This window comes from Artemia franciscana, chromosome 7, assembly GCF_032884065.1.
Source record: "Artemia franciscana chromosome 7, ASM3288406v1, whole genome shotgun sequence".
Taxonomy (NCBI): Eukaryota; Metazoa; Arthropoda; class Branchiopoda; order Anostraca; family Artemiidae; genus Artemia; species Artemia franciscana.
The window spans coordinates 37,622,907-37,648,192 of record NC_088869.1 but is presented as its reverse complement, the minus strand read 5'-3'; the positions used below and the strand labels follow the sequence as shown (position 1 = coordinate 37,648,192).

The 25,286-nt window shown below is 36.2% G+C and overlaps 1 protein-coding gene and 1 long non-coding RNA gene across 11 annotated transcripts in view; one reads left to right on the top strand and one right to left on the bottom strand.

Moving 5' to 3' along the window:
- The window catches only part of LOC136029236 (uncharacterized), a 47,519-nt gene that overhangs the window by 18,899 nt on the left and 3,334 nt on the right, over window positions 1–25,286 (top strand). The gene's annotated exons all lie outside the window — the stretch shown is intronic.
- The window catches only part of LOC136029234 (connectin-like), an 82,976-nt gene continuing 69,823 nt past the window's right edge, over window positions 12,134–25,286 (bottom strand). For 9 of the 10 annotated variants that reach the window (XM_065707457.1, XM_065707463.1, XM_065707460.1 and 6 more), the window contains 2 exons: window positions 19,690–20,724; window positions 12,134–13,893 (listed from right to left, as the gene is read on the bottom strand). In XM_065707457.1, coding sequence (XP_065563529.1) covers window positions 13,352–13,893; window positions 19,690–20,719 — 1,572 coding nt within the window. In that variant the 5' untranslated portion in view covers window positions 20,720–20,724 and the 3' untranslated portion in view covers window positions 12,134–13,351. The remainder of the gene's footprint in view (window positions 13,894–19,689; window positions 20,725–25,286) is intronic. The other variant, XM_065707461.1, reaches the window with a different exon arrangement.

The window sequence follows — 25,286 nt, the reverse complement described above, 5'->3', positions numbered from 1 at the left end:
GAATGTGTTAGACCGAGATAAAGTTGCAGGAAAAGATATATCAGAAAATGGAAAAGTTTGTCATACCTTGGATATGAAGGAAGATTTGTTTTGTGAGGAAGAAATAGCGACAGTACTGAAAGGATTAAAAAACAATAAAGGTCCAGGTGCTGATGGTGGGGTAAATGAGTTTTTTAAATATGGTGGCTCTGAGGTTAGAAATAAGCTATTGAAGATTATGAATAGGATCTTTGAAAAAAGGGAAGTACCTAATGATTTTAGGAAAACCTTAATCAAACCAGTGTATAAAAAAGGTGATAAAAGTGAGTTTTGTAATTATTGAGGTATTAGCTGGTCTCTGTAGGTAGCAAATTACTTAGTAATATGATACTTTTTAGAATGAGAGATACTTTAGACAAAGTTTTAAGAGAAGAATAGTTTAGTTTTAGAAAAGGTAGAGGATGTTTCGACCAAATTTTCACTCTTAGGTTAATAATTGAGAAGTGCCTTAGTTGTCAAACACCCTTTATCCTCAGTTTTATCGATTATGAGCAGAAATTCAATTGTGTTGATAGAAGCTGGTGTTAATCAGAAGTTGAGCAGGGTCTTGTTCTATCACCCCTAAAACGGATCATTGTGATGGACTTTGTCTTAAGGAGCGCAGGAAAGGCAATGGGAGACCACGGAATCAAATGGAAAGGGCAAACTCTTCTGGACTTAGATTATGCTGACAAGATAAGCATGTTAAATGAAAGTGTGAGGAAAATAAATGAATATTTAAAGGTTTTGCAAGTTCAGGGTGCTATAATAGGTTTGAAAATTAATGTTAAGAAGACTAAGTCACTAAGGCTAGGAATAAGTGAAGAAGAAAAGGTGACGCTAAGTAACGAAAAGATTGATCAGGTGGGCAGCTTCACTTACCTTGGTAATTTTATCAGTAAGGACGACAGGAGCAGTGAAGATGCTGAAAGTAGAATATCCAAGGCTCAGGGTGTTTTTCACTGTTAAAACAGTTTGGAAGAACAGGAAGATAAGTGTGGAAACCAATATTAGAATATTAGAAGCTACAGTGATGACAGTGGTAAAATATGGCTCTGAAGCATGGGCACTCCAAAAAGGGGATGAAAATTTACTATATGTATTTAAAGAGAAATTTTCTACGGATTGTTCTGGGTACCCAGCTGACTTGCCGTATTCCAAACAGTAGGCTATTCGAAAAATGTAGTTCAATCCCGCTTCTGGGCTATAATGAAAGAAAGGTTGAGATGGCTAGGCCACGTTCTGCGGATGAAGGATGACAGATTGCCGAAGATTGTACTTTTTGGCCAACCGTCTAGGGCTAAAGAGAAAACAGTTCGTCCTCATCTGGGCGTGAGGATATCATAAATAAAGATTTAAAGGAAATTGGCATTTCCTGGGAGGGTGTAAAGAGCGAGGCTTTGAATAGATTGGGTTGGAGGAGGAACAGCTATAGCTGTGTTGGCCTCAGACGGCTTGATGCTGCGGTGAGTTTAGTAGTAGTAGCATTAGATTAGAAAAGAGTATAGGTATGAGTACGTATATATATATACGGATAATTTTGTTTCTTTTTTTTGTGTGTGTGGGTTTGTATTTTTGCGTGTGTTTTTGTATGTGTTCGTGTGTGCATGTGGTTGTGCTCTTTCACCAATGTTTTTTTTACTACATGTCACTCCTATTCTCTATCTTTGTATGCAAACGGTTATCACGTTGAAAGTTTTCCTCAAATAATAATATTAGAAATGCATTCATAGTTTACCTGTCTGACACTCTATTTTGTTCAGGTGGAATCCCTTTCAAATCTTAATGTAGACAAAAATCTTTTGATTATAAAGGTTCCCTGAGAAAAACGTCTTGACAGAAAATGAAATCTCAAAAAGAAGAAAACGCACTGAAAGAAAACATCTCTTAAAGTATTATGTAAGAACCAACGTGCGCATTGTCATTACGCAACACCTCATGTTTGTGCCCTCCTCAGTTACAAGCAGGGATCCCTCACAGGTCCCTGAAGTCTAGCATGTCACGCGAGATTGCGTCATCCTTAACATATGTAAACATTCCCCAATTACATGACTTTCAAAGGAATCTTTAAACGTCTTGAAAATTGTCTTGTCAGCGAAATTGGTTACTAGGGGGGCCGCTAGAGTTGGCTGCTAGGAGCCCCGTTGGAATTGGCTGCTAGGGGGTTGGAATTGGTTGATATGGGGTTCGGTGAAATTGGATGCAAGGGCTCCATTGGAATTGGATGCTAGGGACCACGCTGGAATTGGTTGCAATGGGTTTGGTGAAATTGGATGCAGAGGCCCCGGTGGAATGGGATGCTAGGAGCTCCGTTGCAATTGATTGCTAGCCCCCCCCCCCGTTGGAAAAGGTTGCTAGTGGCTTGCGTGAGCTGGTTGCTCGGGGTCTGGTTGAATCACTCGCTAGGAGTCCGACGGCTTGAAGGTTCCCTATTAGTGGCCCCCTGAAGGTTTTTCCTTGGTCCTCTCGGGTTTTTTAAAGAAAAAAGCACGCTCTGTTAGGTAACACCCAAAGCCTATTACATAACAACCATAGGAATCCTGAAGTAAAGAATCCCTGGCCCTCGCAAGTTTTTTAAAGAATCAAGGAAACCATTATACAACAAGCAAAAGTAAACCTTCCCCTTGACATAACAACCAAATTTAAACAAAACCTATTACGTAATAAGTACTGCTGGTTGTCGTCGGATGGTGGGATATAAGTGTCATGGGAATGGTGGGATATGTGTGTCATGGGAATGGTGGGACATGAGTGTCATGAAATCCAAAAAGGGAGTGCTACTCATATCATAAGAGTATACTTATTATGTAATTGGGGCATAAGTTTTTACTGAAATAAATTGTACTTTTAAAATATACCATTGAATATTATTCAAAAAACTACCAAGTATTTCTGATAAAAGAGCTTTTGATAAGGGCTTTTAGCACCAGATCGACACTGAGAATGAATCGGAATACGCCTACTTGAATTAATTTAATTGTATTTACACTGTTTTTTCTTTAAGTATGTCGATACTATAAATAGCTTTAAAGCTGACAAAAAATCACTACCTAATTTCCGATTGCCCTTCCTGCAGTTTTCCATTAGTGACTTCATTACGATTATCCTACCGGAAATAACACTATCAAGCCTAAAAATCCTTTTTGTCTTCGCTATAATGTCCTTATTGTCGAGCCAATTATTTAGCCTGGTGCAAACGATTTTATTCTGTTTTACTTACAGGGAGAACAAAGGTTTTCCAAATCACTGTTGAGAATACTTCTACCACTCCTTTGGAAAGGGGAGATTTCCATCTGCTCATTGAGAGTCTTCTCGAATACCATTACCTGTAGACGAAAACCCGAAAGACCGTCCACTCCACTTTGAAACAATCAAAAAGGAAATTTTCGCCCTCCCCCCCTCCTTGAAAGTTCCTTTATTAAGTGCTTAGTATTTTTGAACAACAAGTAATTGAAAACATTCAAAGGAGCCGTTCAGTGACTGAATCGGTTAGGTCCATAAACTGAGCAGTGGACAATATCAAAATCGAGTAATTATTCCTAGGTTTAATTTTAACAAGCTTATTAAGTGGTGGAAAACAATATCCACCACATTATAACTTTTTACTTGTTTGCTCATGCGTTCTTGAGTAGAAAATGTGCTTAGATACATTTAAGGATGAACGTAGTCAAATTCAATTCTAAAAAGTATTGGATAACAAACATATTTTTAAAATAGTTCGTGAGCAATCCTTTCTCTGAGGGAATATGCTTTTAAATGCTACAAATTTAAAATTTAATCGAGTTCCGATACAATCAAATTGAAAAAAAGAAAAAAATTGGCTTCCAAGAGACCCAATCAGTAAATCCATATAGTCAGTACCACTTAAAAAATGGCAAAAACTGGATTTCTCCAAAAATGTCTCCCGAAAAAAGGATCATCTTTTTTCCGAATAGCTTGAAAATTACAGGAGTCACTGGGCCATGGGAACTATAAAGGAGAAGCAAATTGTTAGGCTGGCGCATGGGACCTCTGTAAATGGGACGCGAAAACAGGTATAAAACTTAATTTTCAGATCGCCTCATATTTTTGTAAGGGAGTGAGAAGGAGTTAGAAGACCTAAAAATAGATTGGAAAACTATATGTACTTGATCAGTTTTAAGTCTACATTTTATAAGACCCAGGGACAAAAAGATTAGAATGTGCAAATACTTTATTGTTGGGGTGACGCTCTTTCCCAAATGCCACTTGAAAACGGTCCAGAATACCTTATAAATTTTAATTGGTGTGAAAATTGGATCCAAAATTGGGTGAAAAGATTGTTGCTTTTATTTCAAACGGCTTAAAACTTATCCTTAAATTCCCTAATATATTATGGCCCATCCTTAAGGGACTTTAATATTAAAAAATATATTATCAGCACAGGTACCTCGAGGAGGCCTACCCTTGTTTGCTCGACTTATCTTGTTCATTGCCACGTCTATTGTTCATAATGAATTAGAATACTATTGTGCTTACTTAAAGCAGAAGATGTTATACGATTCATTAAAGACCTTGAATCTGCTGAAATAAAAATCCAAACAATTCCGACCTATAAATCCACATAATACTACTTAAAAAATGATTTTCGCAGTTAAACCTTGTTGACACAATCCTTAACAAAAATACTCACCAGCAAATACGCGAAACCTTTACAAGGGACTAGCTTCAGGAAAGCACAATATAGCCTTCATGTGTAATATGTTTTCTTTCTAATATGCGTGGCAGAAGAAAATTGTAAATTCGTGTTTGAACAAAATGGCTTGCAATAAATCCTATAACCTAGTACAGACCACAGAAGTCCTTCATATCCCTGTTTCTCCTTCAGGAATTTACTGATTGTTAGAATGTTCCGAAAATGTACAACACGATTTTAGTTTGCTTATTTTTAGTACTTTTTCGAATTTAATCCACCTTCTGTACTCCAAAAACTATAATTTCTTAATATATGACTTCTACTTTTTGCTCTTGTGTTTAAGCTTTGTGCCAGTAGCACTGGTAACACCCCAAAGAATATTAAAGAAAGTATTGCTTCCACTAGGTCACTACCCTCTAGGTACTAAATTTATTGTTTAAGTAGTTTTTTTTTTGTTTCTTTTATCTATTCGATCTTTGCGTCAACTTGGATTTATCATTGGATGACCTGAGAATATCGTTTTTGACCTTTGGATGCAAACCAAGCCAAAAGGTGTTTCTTTTATGTCATTCGTTTTGAAATCCCAAACAAGACATAAATCTTAAAGCATTAACAGATTTCTCTTAATGAACGAAATAGATTTTGACTTTCTCTTTTAAGTGGCGTATCCTAAATTGGAATTGATTTAAATTTTACTTCTTAAATTTTTCATTGCATAAAAGTTCATAGATGAAATTTTATTCACACGAAATGACTCTCTTTTTATTCCAGTAATATATAAAAGTATCATTTTAGTCTTATTTGCATTAGATCTTAGCTTCCAGTGACCGAAACACAAAAATGGTAAATTTTGAAAGATACAACAATGAAAATGACTTGTAACAAGGCTTTTTTTTTACTTTGCTGTTGGACATAGAAGCAAGGCATTTTAACGTATACCAATATCTAATTTTATGACCGTTTACAGAGAAAGATGTAAAGTAAGTAGAACAGTGCTTAAAAATATTTTAAATCGCTTGCATATTGACTTTTCGTACCATTCAATACATAATAACACACACACACATTTTGTGTGCCACATTTCGTACGAAACAACACAAAATGGTGGAACTATTAAATCTTACTTAAAAGTTCTTTATATACGTATCGCTGTTTGTAAATTCAATTAAGAATAGTGTTAAAAATGTCTGTATATTTCCCAATAATAAATACTATACGTGTATGGATAATGGGCAAATTGCATAACTTACAGACCTTTCCCCGGGGTCTCTGGTCGGGTCATGCAATCCCCAAAGGTATAATTATTGGATCTTTCAACTATGCTGAACAAAATGGCTATCTTAAAGTTTTGGTCGTGCGACTTTGGGAAAAACCTCTACAGTGGGGTTCTCTGATACACTGAATCTAACCATGTGACTATAATTAAGATTTCGTCACTTTTCGGGGGTGTTCCCCCCCCCCTTTCAAAAATTAGACTAATTTTCTTAGGCTCGTAGATATTGACACGTAACACTAAACTTGTTGAATCTTACATATTTGGAATCAACGTAATAATCCGATTCTTTTGATGTGTCTATTGATATCAAAATTGCTTTTTTTAGAGTTTCGGTTATTATTGAGCCGCATCACCCCTTACTCATAGTTCATTACCATGAACTGTTTGATTACTCTTGCATAAGTCATTACACCGATGACTCTGACATTAATATTGAAGACATGAAACGAAGCCAGAACAAAATATAAATAACAAAAACGCAAAAGTGCCTGATGAACACGATTAGAAATCCTTTCGATGAACACGTTGTGCACAACATGAATGTTACGCGTTCCAACGTTCTCAAGCTCTTTCAAAGACTTTTTCTTCTTCGTTGCATTCATTTACGACCATTTCTTTTATGATATCAATTAAAAGAACTTTCCGAAAAAGAAGTTTTTCCAAAAAAAGTAACGGGTCAAATTAAACTTAAGATCAGCAGAACTAAATTCCTATAATAATTCAAACTCAAAATGAACAGAAATAACCATTAAAGAATAAATGAAATCCGAAACAAACGGAATATAAAAAAAATAATCATATTGAACATAAAGATTTCAGATAATGATATTGATGGATAAAACAAATCTCAAAACGAGTAAAAACCAAAGTTCATATTCAGGTCAAAGTTAAAACGAACAAAAAATACAACAAACATAAGTTTGGTTACTACCCCTATCCCCCTTCCCCTATTGCTACATTTGCTTCATACTGAAAACAGAACATGTTATAAGATTTTTTACGTTTATAGTATTGAAAAACACGGTGTTGTATTTTTGTATGAAGTATTTTTATATTTCTAAAACAATGAACAGTAATGTATCTTGAAGGTAAACTGTCGTACCTTGAACCGTTGAGATTTCCAGGAACTAATATCATTATATATTAGATAGTCAATTTATTATCCTTAGTTCTTTACAGTCATCTTGATTATTACAGTGATTTATTTTTTATTCGCATTTTGGTGTTTAAAAAAATATAAATCATTTTGTTCGAAACAAATGTAGTTTTCAACTGTTCACGGTACATGCAGCTTCCAATAAAACGCAAACGATTCAAGAGGCTTTAGAAATTTTACAGTTAGGGGAGAGCGAACAGAGCAGCTTGTGACTTTCAAAGTCTTCAACATTTATGTTTCACTGCAAACTATATGTATTTGGAAAGAGTGATTCAGTTTTTCAAAACATCGACGACAAATAAAAAATAAGTTACTATAGTAGTAGTAGTATTATTGATTTATCACCCAAAAGAAATAACAGAGACAAAATAAATCGGTAGCACACCAAAAGCGTCGCTTGCGAGGGTGTGCTACTAACAAGAAAGAACGAAAAATAGAAGAGAAAAAAAAATAATAAAAACAAAGAACGAAAAAAAAAGAACAACAAGTTAAGCTCTAATAAGCAGAAGGGTGAAACCGTGTACCGAGAAAAAAACAACTTACATAGATAATTCATAAACAATAAAACAACATAATATCATGATCCCTAAGCAAAAAAAAAATATTGTCAATAATATAATAATAAAGATAACAGGGAAGAACTAAAGAAAATAAACTGAATATTCAATACATGATGATATTAATCCCGGGAAATCTCGGCAATTCAAAATTTCATTTCAATGTTACTTTGACTTTTCACTATTATAAACACAAATAAAAAGCTTATAATATATTCTGTTTTCAGTAAAAACACGAATGTGAAAATAGGCTTGAGAACTTTTACAATTAGGGTAGGAGGAATGGGTTAGTAACCAAATTCCTGTTTGTTGTAATTTTTGTTCGTTTTAAGTTTGACTTGAATGTTCAAGTTAATTTTTACTTGTTTTAAGGTTCCTTTTATTCATCTATATCACTAACCGTTATCTTTATCCTTAATGTGATTGTTTCTTTTAATTTCTGTTCGTTTGATTACCAAAGTTTTGTTATTAGTTTATATAATACATATTTCTTTAGATTTTCACAATCCTATTTTTCTCTCTCTTTCACTCTCTCTTGCTGTCTTTTGGTTTATTTCACCATTCCCTCAATACTTCCTAAAAGTTGGAAGTACCAGAATGTTGAAGATAGTAGCCAAATCACAAGTAGTCACACTTGCAAGTAGTCAAAGTAGCAGTCGCAAGTAGTCACGGCTGCAACCAAAATAGTAGCAATAATAGCACTGAAAGTGTAAAGTTGACACTCTTAGCTGAACCTAGGATATTGCAGATACGCCCTCTTGATATATATAGATGTATATAATGTCTTTAGGTTTAGTTTAATATCCCCCTCAGCATTCCCTGAAGTTTTACCTTAATACCCTTAGCCTTTGCTAACACACTCAGGATTAAAGACCCACTCCTTCCCAATGATAAATCCTGTAGGTAAACAATGGAAACATTGCATAATTTACAACCTTTTTTCCAAGCATTTTGAGGGGTATATTTCGCCAGATGCATAGTTATTAGCTCTTTTGACTAATTTTAACAAAGTGGCTATTTCGTAATTCTGATTAGTGTTAAGGACGTCTGAAAAGGATAAGGAGGGGCCCTTCGCCCTCCAAGTACTTTTCAGTATGACCTAAAAGTTTCAAATTAATACTCTCAACCGGTCCTAAGATATTATTGATGTGCCTTTTGACTACCAGGATGCACATAGTGTGTTTTTTTTTTTTAACATCCCACTTAGCATTCCCTGAAAGATTAAACTTAATGCCCTTCGCCGTTCTTAAGAAACTAAAGGTACACCAGGACGCACATAGTGTCTTTTGACTTAGTTTAACATACCCCTGAACATCTCCCAAAGTTTCACCTTAATATGCTTAGCCTTTTCGAATACATTCAAAATCCAACATTCCTACTTTTCCAAATGATAAATAATGTATGTAAAAAATAACAAACTGCATAATCTATAATCCTTGCCCTGTGGGCTATAGGGTGCATTGCAGTCGGAGGCATAATTTCTAGATCTTTTGACCATTTTGAACAAAATTGTTTTTCAAATTTTCGATCAGTGTTGAAGTGAGGGGCATTAAAATAGGACAGAAGCGGTGGTTGTCCTCTGATAACTTTCCAACATTTCCCTCAACATATTCTGAAAGTAAGGCCACATCCAGGGGAGGGGGTTGGGGGTGTAACCCCCCCCCCCCAGAAAAAAAAAATGTTTGTCTGACTCGTAAAAATGTAACAAAAATGGACATAAACAATTTTTTATGTGTTTTTTGAGGGTTTTTTTAGTGGCCCCCCTCCCCCAAAAAATCCATGTATAAAACACCCCCCGAAAAAAACCCTGGATACGGCCCTACCTGAAAGTTACAATTTGAAACCCTTATCCGTTTCTTCGACATTGCTGATACGCTCTCTTGACAATCAGCATGCATGTGGTGTATTTTTATTGGGTTCAGCATCCCTTACAACAGCTGTAGGGGGTCATCCCCATAGGAATAGTTGTTTCATCTTTAGACTATTTTGAACAAGATGGTTAACTCAAAAATTTTAATCAAGTTTTTGGAGGGAGCCCATCTAAAAAATGGCAAATGGCTCATGTTATCACTGGGCAACTTGCATAACTTACAGCCCTTGCCCCAGGGACAGAGCGAGAGGGGTTAAATCAACCCTGGAGGTATAATTATTTGACCTTTGGACCATTTAAACGAAATGATTATCGCAAAATTTTGATCAGATAAATTTGGGGAAGAAGGACGTGGGAGGAGGGTTGATTGTCCTTCAATCACTTTCGGCTCTTAAAAAGGTCACTTTTACTTGCAATTTCCAATGGAATGAGCCCCCTCCGAAGTTTGTGCGACCAACTGTTCCATATGAAGCACATCTGGGTAAAAAGTAATTATACAGTGAAGCCTTATGGCTCTTAAAACAGGCAACCCTACAGTGTTGCCTCTGAAATATGAAAAAGACCCACGAAAAAGGGAATTTCTATTAGGAGTAGAAAATTCTAAAACTAGCCTGCATAAAACAAAGACTAATTTATAAGTCTCGCAATAGGCTTTCAGCAACTATGGTATCAGTAACTTTAGAACACGATTATAATTCTCTGAAAAACTTGAGCAAACTCAGTTCTAAGTAAAGTGCTGGTATTTAGAATTACACAGATATTGGAAATCATCATGAGTCAGTTTATTTTGAATAGTTTTGTAGATAGACCTACATGTTGGGTATAAGGCAAAACAATAATTTTTGTCCGTATTAAGTTTTAACCTTGCTCTTCGCTTCCATAAGAAAACTGCTTTTGAAATTAATTTTCATAAAGATTACACTCCTTTTGAAATGCTTTTCTATATTGAGGTTTGTAGCTGTTTTTCTAAAACTAAAAAACCTGTCATATGTTTTAATTTAAAATTAATGAACTTGTTATATTTGCAATCAGAATAAATAGCACAGTCTTTGTATATACTGTTATAAAAACTATGTTTTTCTGTTTCGGCTCCTATTTACAAGAATTGATGCAATTTACAAAACAAGATACTCGGGTATATGATCCTCGGACATTTAGAATTTGCCAGTGTAATTCTGATCAACATTGCCCCATTTCTGAGAGTGATCCCCTCTTTTTTTCTAAAATCGTATAGATTGTATTATGCTAGTGGAGCAAGAATGGGAACGTCTAAGTAATTTGAGAATTTGTAGTCAGCATTAAAAACGGAATATGTTGAAGTCTATATTTTAATCGAAGTTCTGTTTTCTTAGAGTTCCGACTTTGACAAAAATCCCTCCTTGCTTACTGTTCATTGTGAAGAACGGTTCGATAACGAATTTTCGGACAAAAATCACTTTTGTCAAAATCGGTTCAATAAAGGAGTGGCAAAAATCACTCCTTGCTTACTGTTCATTATCAAGAACGGTTCGATTTTTATTTATTTATTTTATTTGCATCACATACAAAACCAAAACACATCTTTCACAAAATGCTGTCGTACCAAGAAAAGCTTTACAGTTTTGTAGACGTACGGCAATAACAAGTAAAAATATACATTCCATTAAAAATCACAACATAATCATAATCGGTTAGATAAAGGAGTGACAAAAATCACTCCTTGCTTACTGTTCATTATCAAGAACGGTTCGATAAAGCAGCTTCGGACAAAAATCGCTATTATCCGAAATCGGTTCGATAAAGGGGTGACAAAAATCACTCCTTGCTTACTTTTACAAAAATCACTTTTGTCCGAAATCGGTTCGACAAAGGAGTGGCAAAAGTCACTCCTTGTCTACTGTTCGTTATCGAGAACGATTCGGTAAAGGATTTTCGGACAAACGTCCGAAACTGGTTCGATAAAGGAGTGACAAAAATCACTCCTTGTACTGTTCATTATCAAGATCGGTTTGATAACGCTTTCGGATAAAAATCATTTTTGTCCGAAATCGGTTCCATAAAGGAGTTACAAAAACCACTCCTTGCTTACTGCTCATTATCAAGAACAGCTTGATAAAGGATTTTCTGAAAAAAATCACTTTTGTCCGAAATTGGTTCGATAAAGGAGTGATAAAAAATCACTCCTTGCTTACTTTTCATTATCGAGAACGGTTCGATAAACGATTTCCGGACAAAAATCACTTTTGTCCGAAATTGACTCGATAAAAGAGTGACGAAAATCACTCCTTGCTTACCGTTCATTACCAAGAACCGTTCGATAAAGGATTTTTGGACAAAAACCGCTTTTGTCCAAAATCGGTTCGATAAAGTAGTGACAAAATCACTCCTTGCTTACTATTCTTTATCATGAGGGGTTCGATAAAGGATTGTCAGACTAAACACTTTGGTCCGAAATCGGTTCGATAAAGGAGTGACAAAAGTCCCTCCTTGTTTACTGTTCATTATCAAGAACGGTTCGATAAAATTGATATTATTTTGATTACAAGACATTCAGCAGTTTTAACTTTAAAGAAAAAAGGTAGGAGTCTAAGAACAATAGAAGTAAATGAAAGCAAGAGTAACATGAGTGAAAATAAATTATTTATTGACTTCAATTAAAAAAAGAATTACACAGTAAAATACAGCTTAGCTTATTAATGCTTAGCCTTATTTAATAGAGAGAAATTGGCACACGTTTTTCAAACACCCCAAAAACTACCTAAACGTCAACTAAATCACAAAATTGGAATTATTTTAGACTAAGAGTTTAAAAAAAGAAGATACTCTTAACAGAGCTACATTAACATTAATTACGAATGGGTAGTAACCTAAAACACATTTGATCATAACTTAGATTAAGAACATTGCAGGATACCTTACATGATGCCATTTAAAATTTATTCCTTTCGTGTGGAGGAAAGGATTTGGAGAAAATTTTTGACCCAACATTGTATTTTGACGATTTCTCTTATCTTATTTTATCTTACAGAGGCATAGAGAATGCTAAAACAAAGATGGTACAAAGGCTTGCAACTCAAACATTAATCTAATTATATAATAGTATATCCTTTACATTAGCAAGAATACAATAGCTGTTATGATAAAAAGAAGCTTTCATATATCAATTAGAAAAATTGTATAAATCATTATAACAGAAAGCGTTATAAAACGCACTTATATTAATTTTATGAAAAATGTTGATACATAATTTCTGACCCCCTCCCCATGCGAATTCTCGATTCATTTTTTTGTTATTGAGTGTCCTATATAAAAAAGCTTCAGTTTTATGTTGAAAAAGCAAGATAGCTAATGCATTGAGAATTTAGTAACAAATAATTAATAAAGTGAATTACTAAAATATTCTTTGGTGACGGAGTCAAAAGCAATAAATCTGCACAAGTTTGTAACACTCAAACCAATGAAAAAGAAACTTTGAATCAGCAACTTCACAAACAAGAACTGGGCGACATTCCTTATATACGTACGTGCTAAAAGCTTTTAACGTGTCAATATGACTAGGTAATACAAACATAAATAATACAAACATTTCATACACTTACATAGCATAATTAAACTCATTATTCTTTGCATATATACAACTACATTTTGAAAATAGCACCGTTGCAACTGTTAAATTATATCACAGTTGAATAAATATTCCCAATCTTTTAAATCCTTGAATAACCAGCCCATTGGGAGCAACAGGGAAAATATTAACAGCGCTTCATGTATCTGAACTAGCAAGGATGAATCAGAACTGAAAAAAACCTTGGTGTTTCTGGAAGCCAGCCCCAGTTTGAGATCACAATCCTTGAAGAAGAAACAGAAATGCAAAGGCGATCAATATAAAGTCAAATAAAGGCACAATTCCTTTTGAGTTTACGTCATGGTTTCTTGGTCGTACTGTTGGCAGTGGGGGACGCGTTGACGGGTGCCTTGGTAAATTTTTCTCTGATGATGTAGAGCTGGACTCTAGATTAGAAGGAAAGGTTTCAAAGGAAGTAACGATTTCACTAGACGACTCTGTCTCTAGATGATAGATTCCACGTGGCGATATGTGGTCTGGTAGGATTACAGTGGGTATTCCATCGACAGACTCAGTTGTTTTCTGTGTTAAATCTTTCTGCGTTACTGACTCTTCCGTAACTGACGAGATGGAAGTTGACAATGGTATTGGACTAGACATTGTACATATTTCTTCAGATTTAAGGGACCCAATTGAGATCAATTTTCCCTTAAAATTACACAACAGGCGCCCAAGATGCTGAACAATAAAATGACTTTCGGAAGACGACTTCAGGCGTAGTAACCACAAAGTATCACAATCACAATCAAGAGGGTTGTCTGAAAAAGATAAGTTTGATTATCAAACACATTAGGAGAGAGAGGGGGTTAGCCCCCTAGATTTTTTTACCCTCTCCCTAAATTTTGAGAACAATATTTTTAGGGAATTTGCGTTGAAAAATACCTTTTTGTATTCTCATTAAAGAAATGAATAAAAGGACAAGTTTGCCCTCCCCCCTTAGATTTTGAAAAATATACTGTATCTTCCTCACTAAATTTCTGTGAATTGACGCCAATGTTGCAACTTACAGTAATCTACTACAGTAAAAATCCAGTATTTTGGTCGGTTTGAATTATACACTGCTGCATGGAATTGTTACCGTTAAAAAATAGTGTGTCTTGCGACAGCCCAATTTTGAATTCGACACTATTCCTCATTAGCATCGTCAGAATAGCCTGAGCTACAGAGCCTACGCTGCGCTAGAAAACTCACTAATGCTACAAACAAAATCCCATTCATTCAGCCAGAAAAAGTCTGAGAACTCTGGCAGTGTGCTGACCTACTGAAGGTTGACCTACTCTCAAAATTCCGCGGGGGTGGGGTTAAAACACCCTCTCTCAGAATATGTGCTTGTATGATATCCCTGCAAGAAATTGATGATGTATAAACCATTCGACACGTTGAAGGCCCATATTTATAAATATTTTACGCATGTACCAACGGCCTACGTGTCTTAGAAACGATGATCTAACTGAGACTTAGCAACAATATAATATTTATTACTTTTTTAAAGCTAAGATTATGCATTAGAATGATCTGAATTGAACGTGTGTGGTATCTTTCATTATTTTATTCATGCTTTAACAACCCAACATCATTTAGCAAGTATGGTGCAACAAACTTGCCGATAAGCAGATTTAATGTTTCTAGATAACTTAACATGTAATTAGGCTAAATATGTTACTAGTCGGAAATGGAAAAGATGGGTAGTAATTCAAAGTGTCTTAGAAAAAATGCCCCAGCAATAACGATATCTCTAGAACTGATTATGAAGTTAAAATTATAATTTGCAGCTAAGAGCTGTCAAAAGAATGCGGAACGTTATGGGAATCAAATCAGGTAGTTAGTAAGTTATTGCTGATCCACTGATAGATACGCCAATATACAATTTGAGGGAATGTAATATAGGAACAGCAGTGTGAAGCGGATTAACTATTTCGCGTTGAACCAAACCGCAGCATCGAATTGACACATATTTAGGAGTATTTTTTGGGGTATGACAGATAAATAATGCAGAAAGTAATCGTAAAGATCTTGAGTGAAAAAAATGATCAATGAAAACTTGACCAACGAGGACATAAAATTTTTAGAACTTGGGGAGGGAGGCTTAAAGATTTCAAATTGCGTGCGTAGTTGTCATTGTGTAAGGGTTTCAAGCACACCAAAGCCAGACGTATTCTTGTAACCAATAAGCATTAAGAGCAGAAAAGGTAGCTTACGTATAACACCTAAATTTTGAATAAAGGTGGAATCACTTCCCATCTTTTTAATAGAACCCTAACGACAAGAAAAGTTGGCCAAAATAAAGTTGTGAGCATGGATATACAGTGATGTGAGAAACAAAAGCAAATATTCAAAGAACCAAAACCACTATAGGCTGATGCTATCTTTCTGATGAAATGATCTCTCTGAATGATATCTCGGAAGAGCCCTATAAGATAACATAATTGCCGGTTTTTTTTCATTCTCAGTCACAATTAATTCACATTTTCCTCGATTGGAGTATACTCTTCTATGGGGCGCTAAACTATGTTTACTGTTTTGTTCTAAAGTCATGCTTATTCATCCCAACCTTCCCGGTCCATGACTATTCCACCGATATTGAGTTGTATTTGGCTATTTTTACTTGAGTCTGTGCAAACGTCTAAAGAAGTCCTTGAATCACAGACAAGGCCGCGGGTAATTGAAATACAGTCTAGATTCCAAACTCAGGAAGCCATTCCAGTTGATTTAATATACATACAAGCATCAGAACATTATAACAACTTGGATTGAGGTAGGAGAGGGTGAGGTAGTGTCCCTTGGATTGAACAGAAGACAAATTTAAGGTACATAAAAGTCCGGAGCTTGTCATCGTCAACAAGTTCTGAAGCATTTTTGCGTTTTCGATTTTTTTTTATCTATAAATTGCTCATCCTTACTGATGCTGGTAGAGGTTGCCCTACCAGCAACCTCTAGTTAACATAGTAAATATTAACGCAAGGTTGCGTTAATATTTACTATTTCGCCCCATCTTTTATATATAAGGGAGCTTTATTATGAACAAAAAAATCTTAACAAAAGAAAAAAAAATACCAAGAAGCCCAGAAATTTAGGCTTGTGCGGTATACTCCAGATGTAAAATTATTAACAACAAATAATAAAATAAACAAAAAACGGAACTTAACAAACAAATATGGGTTCCAAAACAAACTCAAAATATCCTATACTTCTTGCGAGAATAACTACCACAATTGCTTACCGCTTTCATAAAAAAAAAAATCAAATAAATAAATCAAAACCCATAGCAACCCAGACAATGGTTCCTCAGCAGCTCCCGAAAGGCCAGCCTCTCAGTCTCCTCATACAAACTCACAGGAATCACATTCCATATAACAGACAAAATTTGACGCATTGAAAACCCAGACCACGTCAATTTTTTAGGTGGTTTCCTAAATTCCTTAAAATTTTGTACATTATAATTATGAGAATACAGTAATAAAAATATTTCCAAAACAATAAGCCGCTTGAAAATGTAACAAATCAAACAAAAACTGACACTTATAAAAAATAAATAGGCCAGCAAGCGGGATGATACGGATTTTTGTATAGGTTGATCTAACTGAGAACCGAAAATCACATCCATTTAATATTCGAATGACAGAATTTGTAGTATATGTAATGGTTTAATGTGAACAACGAATGTACTTGACCAAACCGAACAAAAGTATAACAAGTAAGGATGGACCCGTGGACATAACCGGAACGGATCCGCTCTCTTTGGGGAGTTAGAGGGGGGATGGTTAATTCTGAATAATTAGAAAAAATGCAGAATTTTTAACTTAAGAAGGAGTGATCGAATCTTAATGAATCTTCATATTTCCTCGTAACTCAGATCTCTTATTTTAAATTCTAACCGGATCCAGTGTCATTGGGAGGAGTAGGGGGGAGAGTCGGGAATCTTTGAAAACACTTAGAGTGGAGAGATCAGGATGAAACTAGGTGGGAAGAATAAGCAAAAGTCCAAGATATGTGACTGACATAACCAGACCGGATACGCTCTCTTTGGGGGATTTGGAGGGGGAGTAATTCGAAAAAATTAGAAAAAATTAGGAATTTGTAACTTACGAAAGGGTGATCAGATCTTAATGAAATTTGATATTTTGAAGGATCTTGTGCTTCAGAGCTCTTATTTTAAATTCCGACCAAATCCGGTGACATTGGGGGAGTTGGAGGGGGAAACAGGAAAGCTTGGAAAACGTGAAAATTGAGGTATCTTAATCTTGCGAATGGGTGATCGGATCTTAATGAAACTTGATATATAGAAAGCTCTTATGTCTCAGATGCTCCATTGTCAATTCGAATTAGATCCGGGGACATAGGGGTTGGGGGGGGACAGAAATCTTGGAAACAGGAAATCGTGGAAAACGCTTAGCGTGGAGAGATCGGGATGAAACTTGATGGGAAGAATAAGCACAAGTTCTAGATACGTGATTGACATAATTGGAACGTATCCGCTCTCTTTGGGGGAGTTGAGGGGGGATTCCAGTGCTTTGGCGAGTTCGGAGCTTTTGAACGTGTTAGAACGATGGAAATTGGTAGGCGTGTCTGGGATCTGCACAAATTGACTTGATAACAGTCGCTTCCCTCATTCGACCATCTGGGGGGAGAGGAAGAATTGAAAAATGAGGTATTTTTAACTTACGAATGGTCGACCGGATCATAACAAAATTTGCTATTTAGAAGGACCTCGTGTCTCAGAGCTCTTATTTTATATCCCGACCGTATCCGGTGATATTGGGGTGGGGCGTTGGAGCGGGAAACGGGAAATCTTGGAAAACGCTTAGAATGGAGAAATCGGGATGAAGCTTGGTGGAAACAATAAGCATAAGTCCTAGATACGTGATTGACATAACGGGACTCAATCCACTTTTTTGGGGGGAGTTGGGGGTGTTAATTTGGAAAAATTAGAAAACTTGAGGTATTTTTAACTTACGAACGGGTGACCAGATCTTAATACAATTTCATATTTAGAAGGACCTCGTAACTCAGATCTCTTATTTTAAATCCCGTCCAGATCCAGTGTCGTTGGGGGGTGTTGAGGGGGCCGGAAATCTTGGAAAACGCTTAGAGTGGAGAGATCACGATGAAACTTGGTAGGAAGAAAAATTGAAGTCCTAGATACGTGATTGATATAAATGGATTGAATCCGCTCTCTTTGGGGTAGTTGGAGGGGGAGTTAATTCGGAAAAATTAGAAAAATGAGGTATTTTTAACTTAAGAATAGATGACCGGATCTTAATGAAATTTCATATTTAGAAGGAACTCATGTCTCAGAGCTCTTATTTTAAATCCCGACCAGATCTGGTGACATTGGGGGAGTTAGAGGGGGAAACCAGAAATCTTGGAAAACGCTTAGAGTGGAGAGGGGGATGAAACTTGGTGGGTAGAATAAGAAAATGTCGAAGATACGTGATTGACGTAACCAGACTGGATCCGCTCTCTTTGGGGGAGTTAGGGGGGTCCAGTGCTTTGGCGAGTTCGGTGCTTCAGGTCGTACTAGGACGATGACAATTGGTTGGCGTGTCAGGGACCTGCACAAATTGACTTGATAAAGTCGTTTTTTCCGATTCGACTATCTGGGGGGGGGGGGGGTGAAGGGAGAGGAAGAATCAGAAAAAATGAGATATTTTTAACTTACAAGTGGCTGATAGGATCTTGATGAATTTTGATATTTACAAGGACCTCGTGTTTCAGAGCTCTTATTTTAAATCCCGACCGGCATTAAGCTTCTGATTTTCCTTTTAAATTTATCTATTGATTCTTAGAATTTTTCTAAAGCTCATGTCATATGAGCTCTTGGCTCTTGGCTCTTCCGACCTCGTCACAAGTGCCATATGAGCTCTTAGCTCTTATTTTTAATGTTGTCAAATATGGCTTTCAACTTCTCCTCCTCATTCTAAGTCACTTTAACAAAATTAAAGGTTTCGGAAATACTGGACTTTAACTGGACCAGGTCTTTGCTGTTACCAGAGGCTCAAGATCGTAAATTTTTTGCCATGGCCCAAGCTTAATATACGCTTGCGGGCCCTACCATTTACTAAGTCAACATTTTTCTGCCTCAAACTCAAGTTCAACCTCAAAAACTCAAATTTGTAAAAGATCTACAGCAGCAAATTTTTTAGAGTCAACATATATTTTTCAGTCGGTTAGTGAAAGAACTATTTGTACAACAATTCGTTTTAGATGACTAATAGGATGTAATTCTTATTGGATTTTTCTTCTGCAACTAAAACTCTTTATCTCTTTTAACGTCATTTCGCGATTTTAGACTTGTACTATTAAATCCATCTGTTTCTTGGTGGCGAGGGGGAGGGGTTTGGAAAATCAATTAATATGACAATCAATAAAGCAGTATAAAACAATATCATCAATATAAAACATGCCAGGCACCAGCCTTTAAAAAAAAGCAGAACAAGAAATAAGAAGAATTTCGAGAAGGTTAACAAATTAAATTCACTCTAAATATAACATCTTCTAGGAAAATTATTCCGAAGAATGATACTCTAGCATAAAAACTAACAAATGCCACTTACTGTCAACTCTAAGATGTGCATGTTCCACTTTCAAATTGTCATAGATGTTGCTAAAGACGTTTTCTGGTAGAGCCTTGAGCTGGTTTCGACTTATATCCAAATAGGTAAGGTGAGCCAATCCCTGTAGAATACCAGGTGGAAGTGTTGCAACCTGGTTGTCACCCAATCTTAAAATTCTTAGTTTACTAAGACCATAGAAAGCACGATTGTCGAGGCTTGCTATTTTATTTCCTGTCAAATCTAAATATGTCAAATCTGGTAGAGACTCGAAAGTTTTCGGGCCAATATGGGTGATCTGATTTTCAAACAGATCCAAATTTTCTAGTACCGAGAGTCCATAAAAAACTTCAGGGGTGAGAACTGTAATAGTATTTTTTGACAGATCAAGCTTTAATAAACGAGGAACTTCTTTGAAAGCATAGTCATGCACAATTTTTATTGAATTCTGGCTTAGATTTAGCTCTTCCAGCATTGGCAAATCATGGAAAACTTTCCTATTTATTTCCCAAATTTTATTTTTAGAAATGTCAATGACCGTCAACTCTGATAAGTTTGAGAACGCACTCTCTTCCAAAACTTCAACACTATTGTTTAATGTTATAGACGAAAGCATATGATGTTTTCCAAAAGCATTTGGTGGAAGCACTTTAATATTTGTATTATACATATTTAAAGTTTTAAGTTCACTTAGCAGAGTCAAGGCTTTTGTGGGTACAAAGTTGAGATAGCCTTCTGATTTAAGTTGTATCTTCAGGTCCATAGCATTTTCTTGCGAGTCAAAAATATTCCAAACTTGGTCATCCTCTTCTATAGTTTCTGTAATCCAACAATCCAGATCTTCTGCTAGCGCTTCATCAGTTATATCACATTGGCACCGAATTGCTCTCGGTGAATTCAGGAATGTTTCACAAATATTGGTTGGAAATTTGTCGCTCCGAGCGAGTCGGTTAGGTAGTCTGGAAAGATTTACACTGCTTGTCGACGAGCCACAAGTCGCCAGAAAAAGTAAAAAAGCCGTGTGAAAAAGCATCGCTTCTGAAAAAGAAAAAAAAAGTACATTTTTCGGAAAAACTCTGGTCGAAAGAAGTTATATCTAGGATAATTTATTTCAGCCATTTTCAAACCCTCTTTTCTCTTGTTTAAAATAAAGATATCAGAAGGAAGGGGCATAACCTCTACAGAATAAAAATATAGGCAAATTATATGTAAGACAAAAATATGCACGGGGCCTCTTAAACGTTCCAGAATTTTGGAGAGGTACGGGCCCAATGGATCTTTCTCTTTTTCCATATATCTGAAACGGTGTTTGGGTTACATCTTAGCCTATATTCCTGGACACAAATCACATCTGTCGTCTGAAACCAAATTTTATGAAAGAAATTATCGCGTAAAACAAGATCGTACTCAAGGGCTTATTTGGGGAAGAACTTCTTGGAGTTCTGTGGCTCCAAAGTAGTAACTCGATTGATTTTTAACTGAAACTAGATTAAAAAAAACACAATTTTTCTAAAAAAAATTAAGGAAGCGCCATTAAAACTTGAAACGGACAGAAATTCTTCCATATATTAGGGACACTGCCTCGTCTGAATCCCTCGCTCGTTACACTAAAGCCCTAGAGTTCTTAAAAAATATGTTTAATTCAAGCTAATATTAAAATATTTCAATATTATTATAATCATAGGTCGCAGTCAGATTCCAAATATTTCTCTAAAATCTGACGCACAGTGCAGATTTGGCCAAGGATCGATCTCCTGAGGCGGAAACCAGCTAGGCATTCTCGGATGAGTGAGGAAGACACGGCTCTGATCTATCGAAGTATAAGATTCTGGTGAGAATTTTGGCAGTTTCACTTGTTAGGTTATAATGGGACGGTATTTATCATATATTACGTTTGACCCCTTCTTGTGTAGTGGAACAATTATGGTCTCATACCAAGAAGTCGGTAAATGTTCATCTCGCCAGGCAGTAGAATATGATCGTTCACACATGGCTTTCAGCAGTTCTACTTGTGTTTCCCGTGGTCCAGGGGTCTTGTCGGTACTCAGCACTTGGATGGTCTTCAGCGATCGAGAACTTCAGAGCGGATGGGAGATTGGCAGGGGTCTGAGACAGGAAAGAGGTCAAGGATGCCAGATTTTGATAGGATATTGGGATTGAAATTTCCTTTGGAATACTCCATCTATCTTAAGAAAATACAATCTGTGCTTTGTATCTGGGAGCCGTTTTTATCTAGGAATTCAGACTTTTCTTGTTTGCTAGCTCGCGAACTCTCTTGTACATAAGGTGTGAGTCACCTTTCTTGAAATCATGCTCACATTGATCGTATCTACCTTTTATAGAAGCACGATGGTCTCTATGGGTGGCTTTTTCTATAACACGCCTCAATTGCTTATATCTGTCCCTACTCTCTCCCTGGGACTCTGTCTTATATCTGTCGACTTGTTTTTACGTTTGAGCTTCTCAACACATAATAATATCATTTTTTCGGTTAGTCAAGGCTTTTTATCGTCCCTTTTTGTTCCTAAAACAGAAATCACGACTTAGCTGATGAGTTATAGGGGTATTTAAGAGAAGATCCAGCATTTGGGCGGACAGTTCCAAAATTTAAGTCTTGCGGGTTTGAAGCTCTGTGAGGAGATGGGGGCTATTCAGCTTTGTTGGCAATTTAAACCCTATCTCCAGTGCATACATGAACAGAGAATGGTCACTGTCAACATCACCACCAGCAACGGTAAAAGTATCTAGCAATAGTTTTCATTCCAATAGAAAACGTAAATTTACGAACTTCAGCAGAACGTTCCTTCGCTGGTTCACAATCCCCTCGTCATAAAATGGCCTCTATTATCACCTCTTACCGCAATTAAATAAATATTAAGAATCAACATAAAGTAAGGAGCAACATTAAAACTTGAAACAAACAGGAATAATCCTATATATGATGGGAACTGCCCTTCCAATACCCCTCCGCTCGTTATATTAGTTAAGCATATTTGCTTAACTAACTCGGTTGATTTTTAACTGAAACTCTATATAAAAAAAAAAACACAATTTTTCTAAAAAAATTAAGGAAGCACCATTAAAAATTGAAACGGACAGAAATTCTTCCATATATTAGGGACACTGCCTCCTCTGAATCCCTCGCTCGTTACACTAAAGCCTTAGAATTCTTAAAAAATATTTTTAATTCAAGCTAATATTAAAATATTTTAATATTATTATAATCATAGGTCGCAGTCAGATCCCAAATATTTCTCTAAAATCTGACGCACAGTGCAGATTTGGCCAAGGATCGATCTCCTGAGGCGGAAACCAGCTAGGCATTCTCGGATGAGAATCATGAAATCATTTCTTGAAATGATGCTCACATTGATCGTATCTATCTTTTATATAAGCACAATTATCTCTCTTATATCTGTCGACTCGTTTTTACGTTTGAGCTTCTCAACACATAATAATATCATTTTTTCGGTTAGTCAAGGATTTTGATCGTCCATTTTTGTTCTCAAAACAGAAACCACGACTTAGCTGATGAGTTATAGGGGTATTTAAGAGAAGATCCAGCATTTGGGCGGACAGTTCCAAGATTTAAGTCTGGCAGGTTTGAAGCTCTGTGAGGAGATGGGGGCTAAAACGGGTGGGTCTCTTATTCAGCTTTGCTGGCAATTTAAACCCTATCTCCAGTGCATGCATGACCAGAGAATGGTCACTGTCAACATCACCACCAGCAACGGTAAAAGTATCTAGCAATAGTTTTCAATCCAATAGAAAACGTAAATTTACGAACTTCAGCAGAACCTTCCTTCACTGGTTCACAATCCCCTCGTCATAAAATGGCCTCTATTATCACCTCTTACCGCAATTAAATAAATATTAAGAATCAACAGAAAGTAAGGAGCAACATTAAAACTTGAAACAAACAGGAATTATTATGTATATGATGGGAACTGCCCTTCCAATACACCTCGCTCGTTATTCTAAAAAAAAATTGCATTAGTTACAGATTTTTACCCAGGGGCTTTGTGGATGCATGTTATCGAAAGCAGCACAGTAATTTGCGCTATGCTTAACCAAATGCCTATCTTACCAATAACAAATACTATAAGTGAACAATGGTCAAATTGCATAGCTTACAGCCCTTTTCGCAGGGGCTGTTGGAGTTTTGTCATCCAAAAACGCATAGTTGTTGGACCTTTACAATAATGTCTGGGGAAAAGGGCGTAGGGGGATACCTGTCCTCCTATCTTTATGGTTACTTAAAAAGTACACTGGAACTCTTTATTTCCGTTTAAACGGTCCGTCTTCCAATCTTCTAGGAACATTGGTTCGATGCAACCACACCCGGGGAAACAATAAAACTAAATGAAAAAACAACAAATAATCATGCATGCTTGATATTTCGTAACAAATATAAAATTCTACATTATTGTAGATACGACCTTGAAATATCTATAGTAGGATTCTTTTGTTTGATAAATCTAATGATGTGATTTTCGTTAACATCATTTGACGCATTGGGGGTGTTTTCTTCTTTTTCAAAAATCGGGTAAATTTTCTTAGGCTCGTAGTTTTTAATACTACTGCTACTATTACTAACAACTCACCACAGTGCCAAGCCGTCTGAGGCAAACACAGATACGCATGTCCATCCTCCATCCTAACCTGTTCAAAGCCTCCCTCTTACACCTTCTAAGGAAGTTCCCATTTCACTTAAATTTTTCTGCGGACGACCTGCTTTTCACTTAGCCTTAGATGGTTGGCCGAAAACGACAACATTCGAAAATCTGTCATCCTTCATCCGCAGAACGTTCCCTTACCATCTCAACCTTTCTCACATTATAGCCCTGGAAAGCGGGATTAAACCACGCTTTTCGTACAGCCTACTGTTTGAAATATGGTCAGCCAGCTCGGTACCCAGAACTATTAGTCGGCAATTTCTCTGGAAAACATCTAGCAAATCTTCATCCAGTTTTCAGAGCTTTCAAGCTTCAGAACCATATTTGACCACTGTCATCACTGTACCTTCCAATATTCTAATCTCGGTTTGCAGACTTATCTTCCTATTCTTCCAAAGTTTTTTTTTTTTTTTTTTTTTTTTTTAACTGTGAAAGAACACTCTGAGCCTTGGCTATTTTCATTTTAATATCTTCATTGCTCCCACCTTTTTTACTAATAAAACTACCAAGGTAAGTGAAGCTGTCCACCTGATCAATCTTTTCGTTACCCAACGTCACCTTTCCATCTTCACTTATTCCTAGCCTTAGCAACTTAGTTTTCCTAACAATGATGTCCAAATCCATTCTAGCACCCCGAACTCGCAAAACCTATAAAGTTCATTTATTTTGCACATACTCTCATCTAGGATGCTTAAATCATCAGCATAACCTATGTCCAGGAGAGTTTTTCCTCTCCATTCTATTCTGTGTTCTCCCATTGCCTTTTCTGTGCTCCTTGAGACAAAGTCCATCAACATAATCCATATAGCGGGGAATAGAGCACAACCGTGCTTAACTCCTGATTTAATACGGAACCAGCTGCTAGCCTCAATTCTAACTTTAATCACATCAGTGTTATTCTCGTACATAGCAGTAATTACTTTA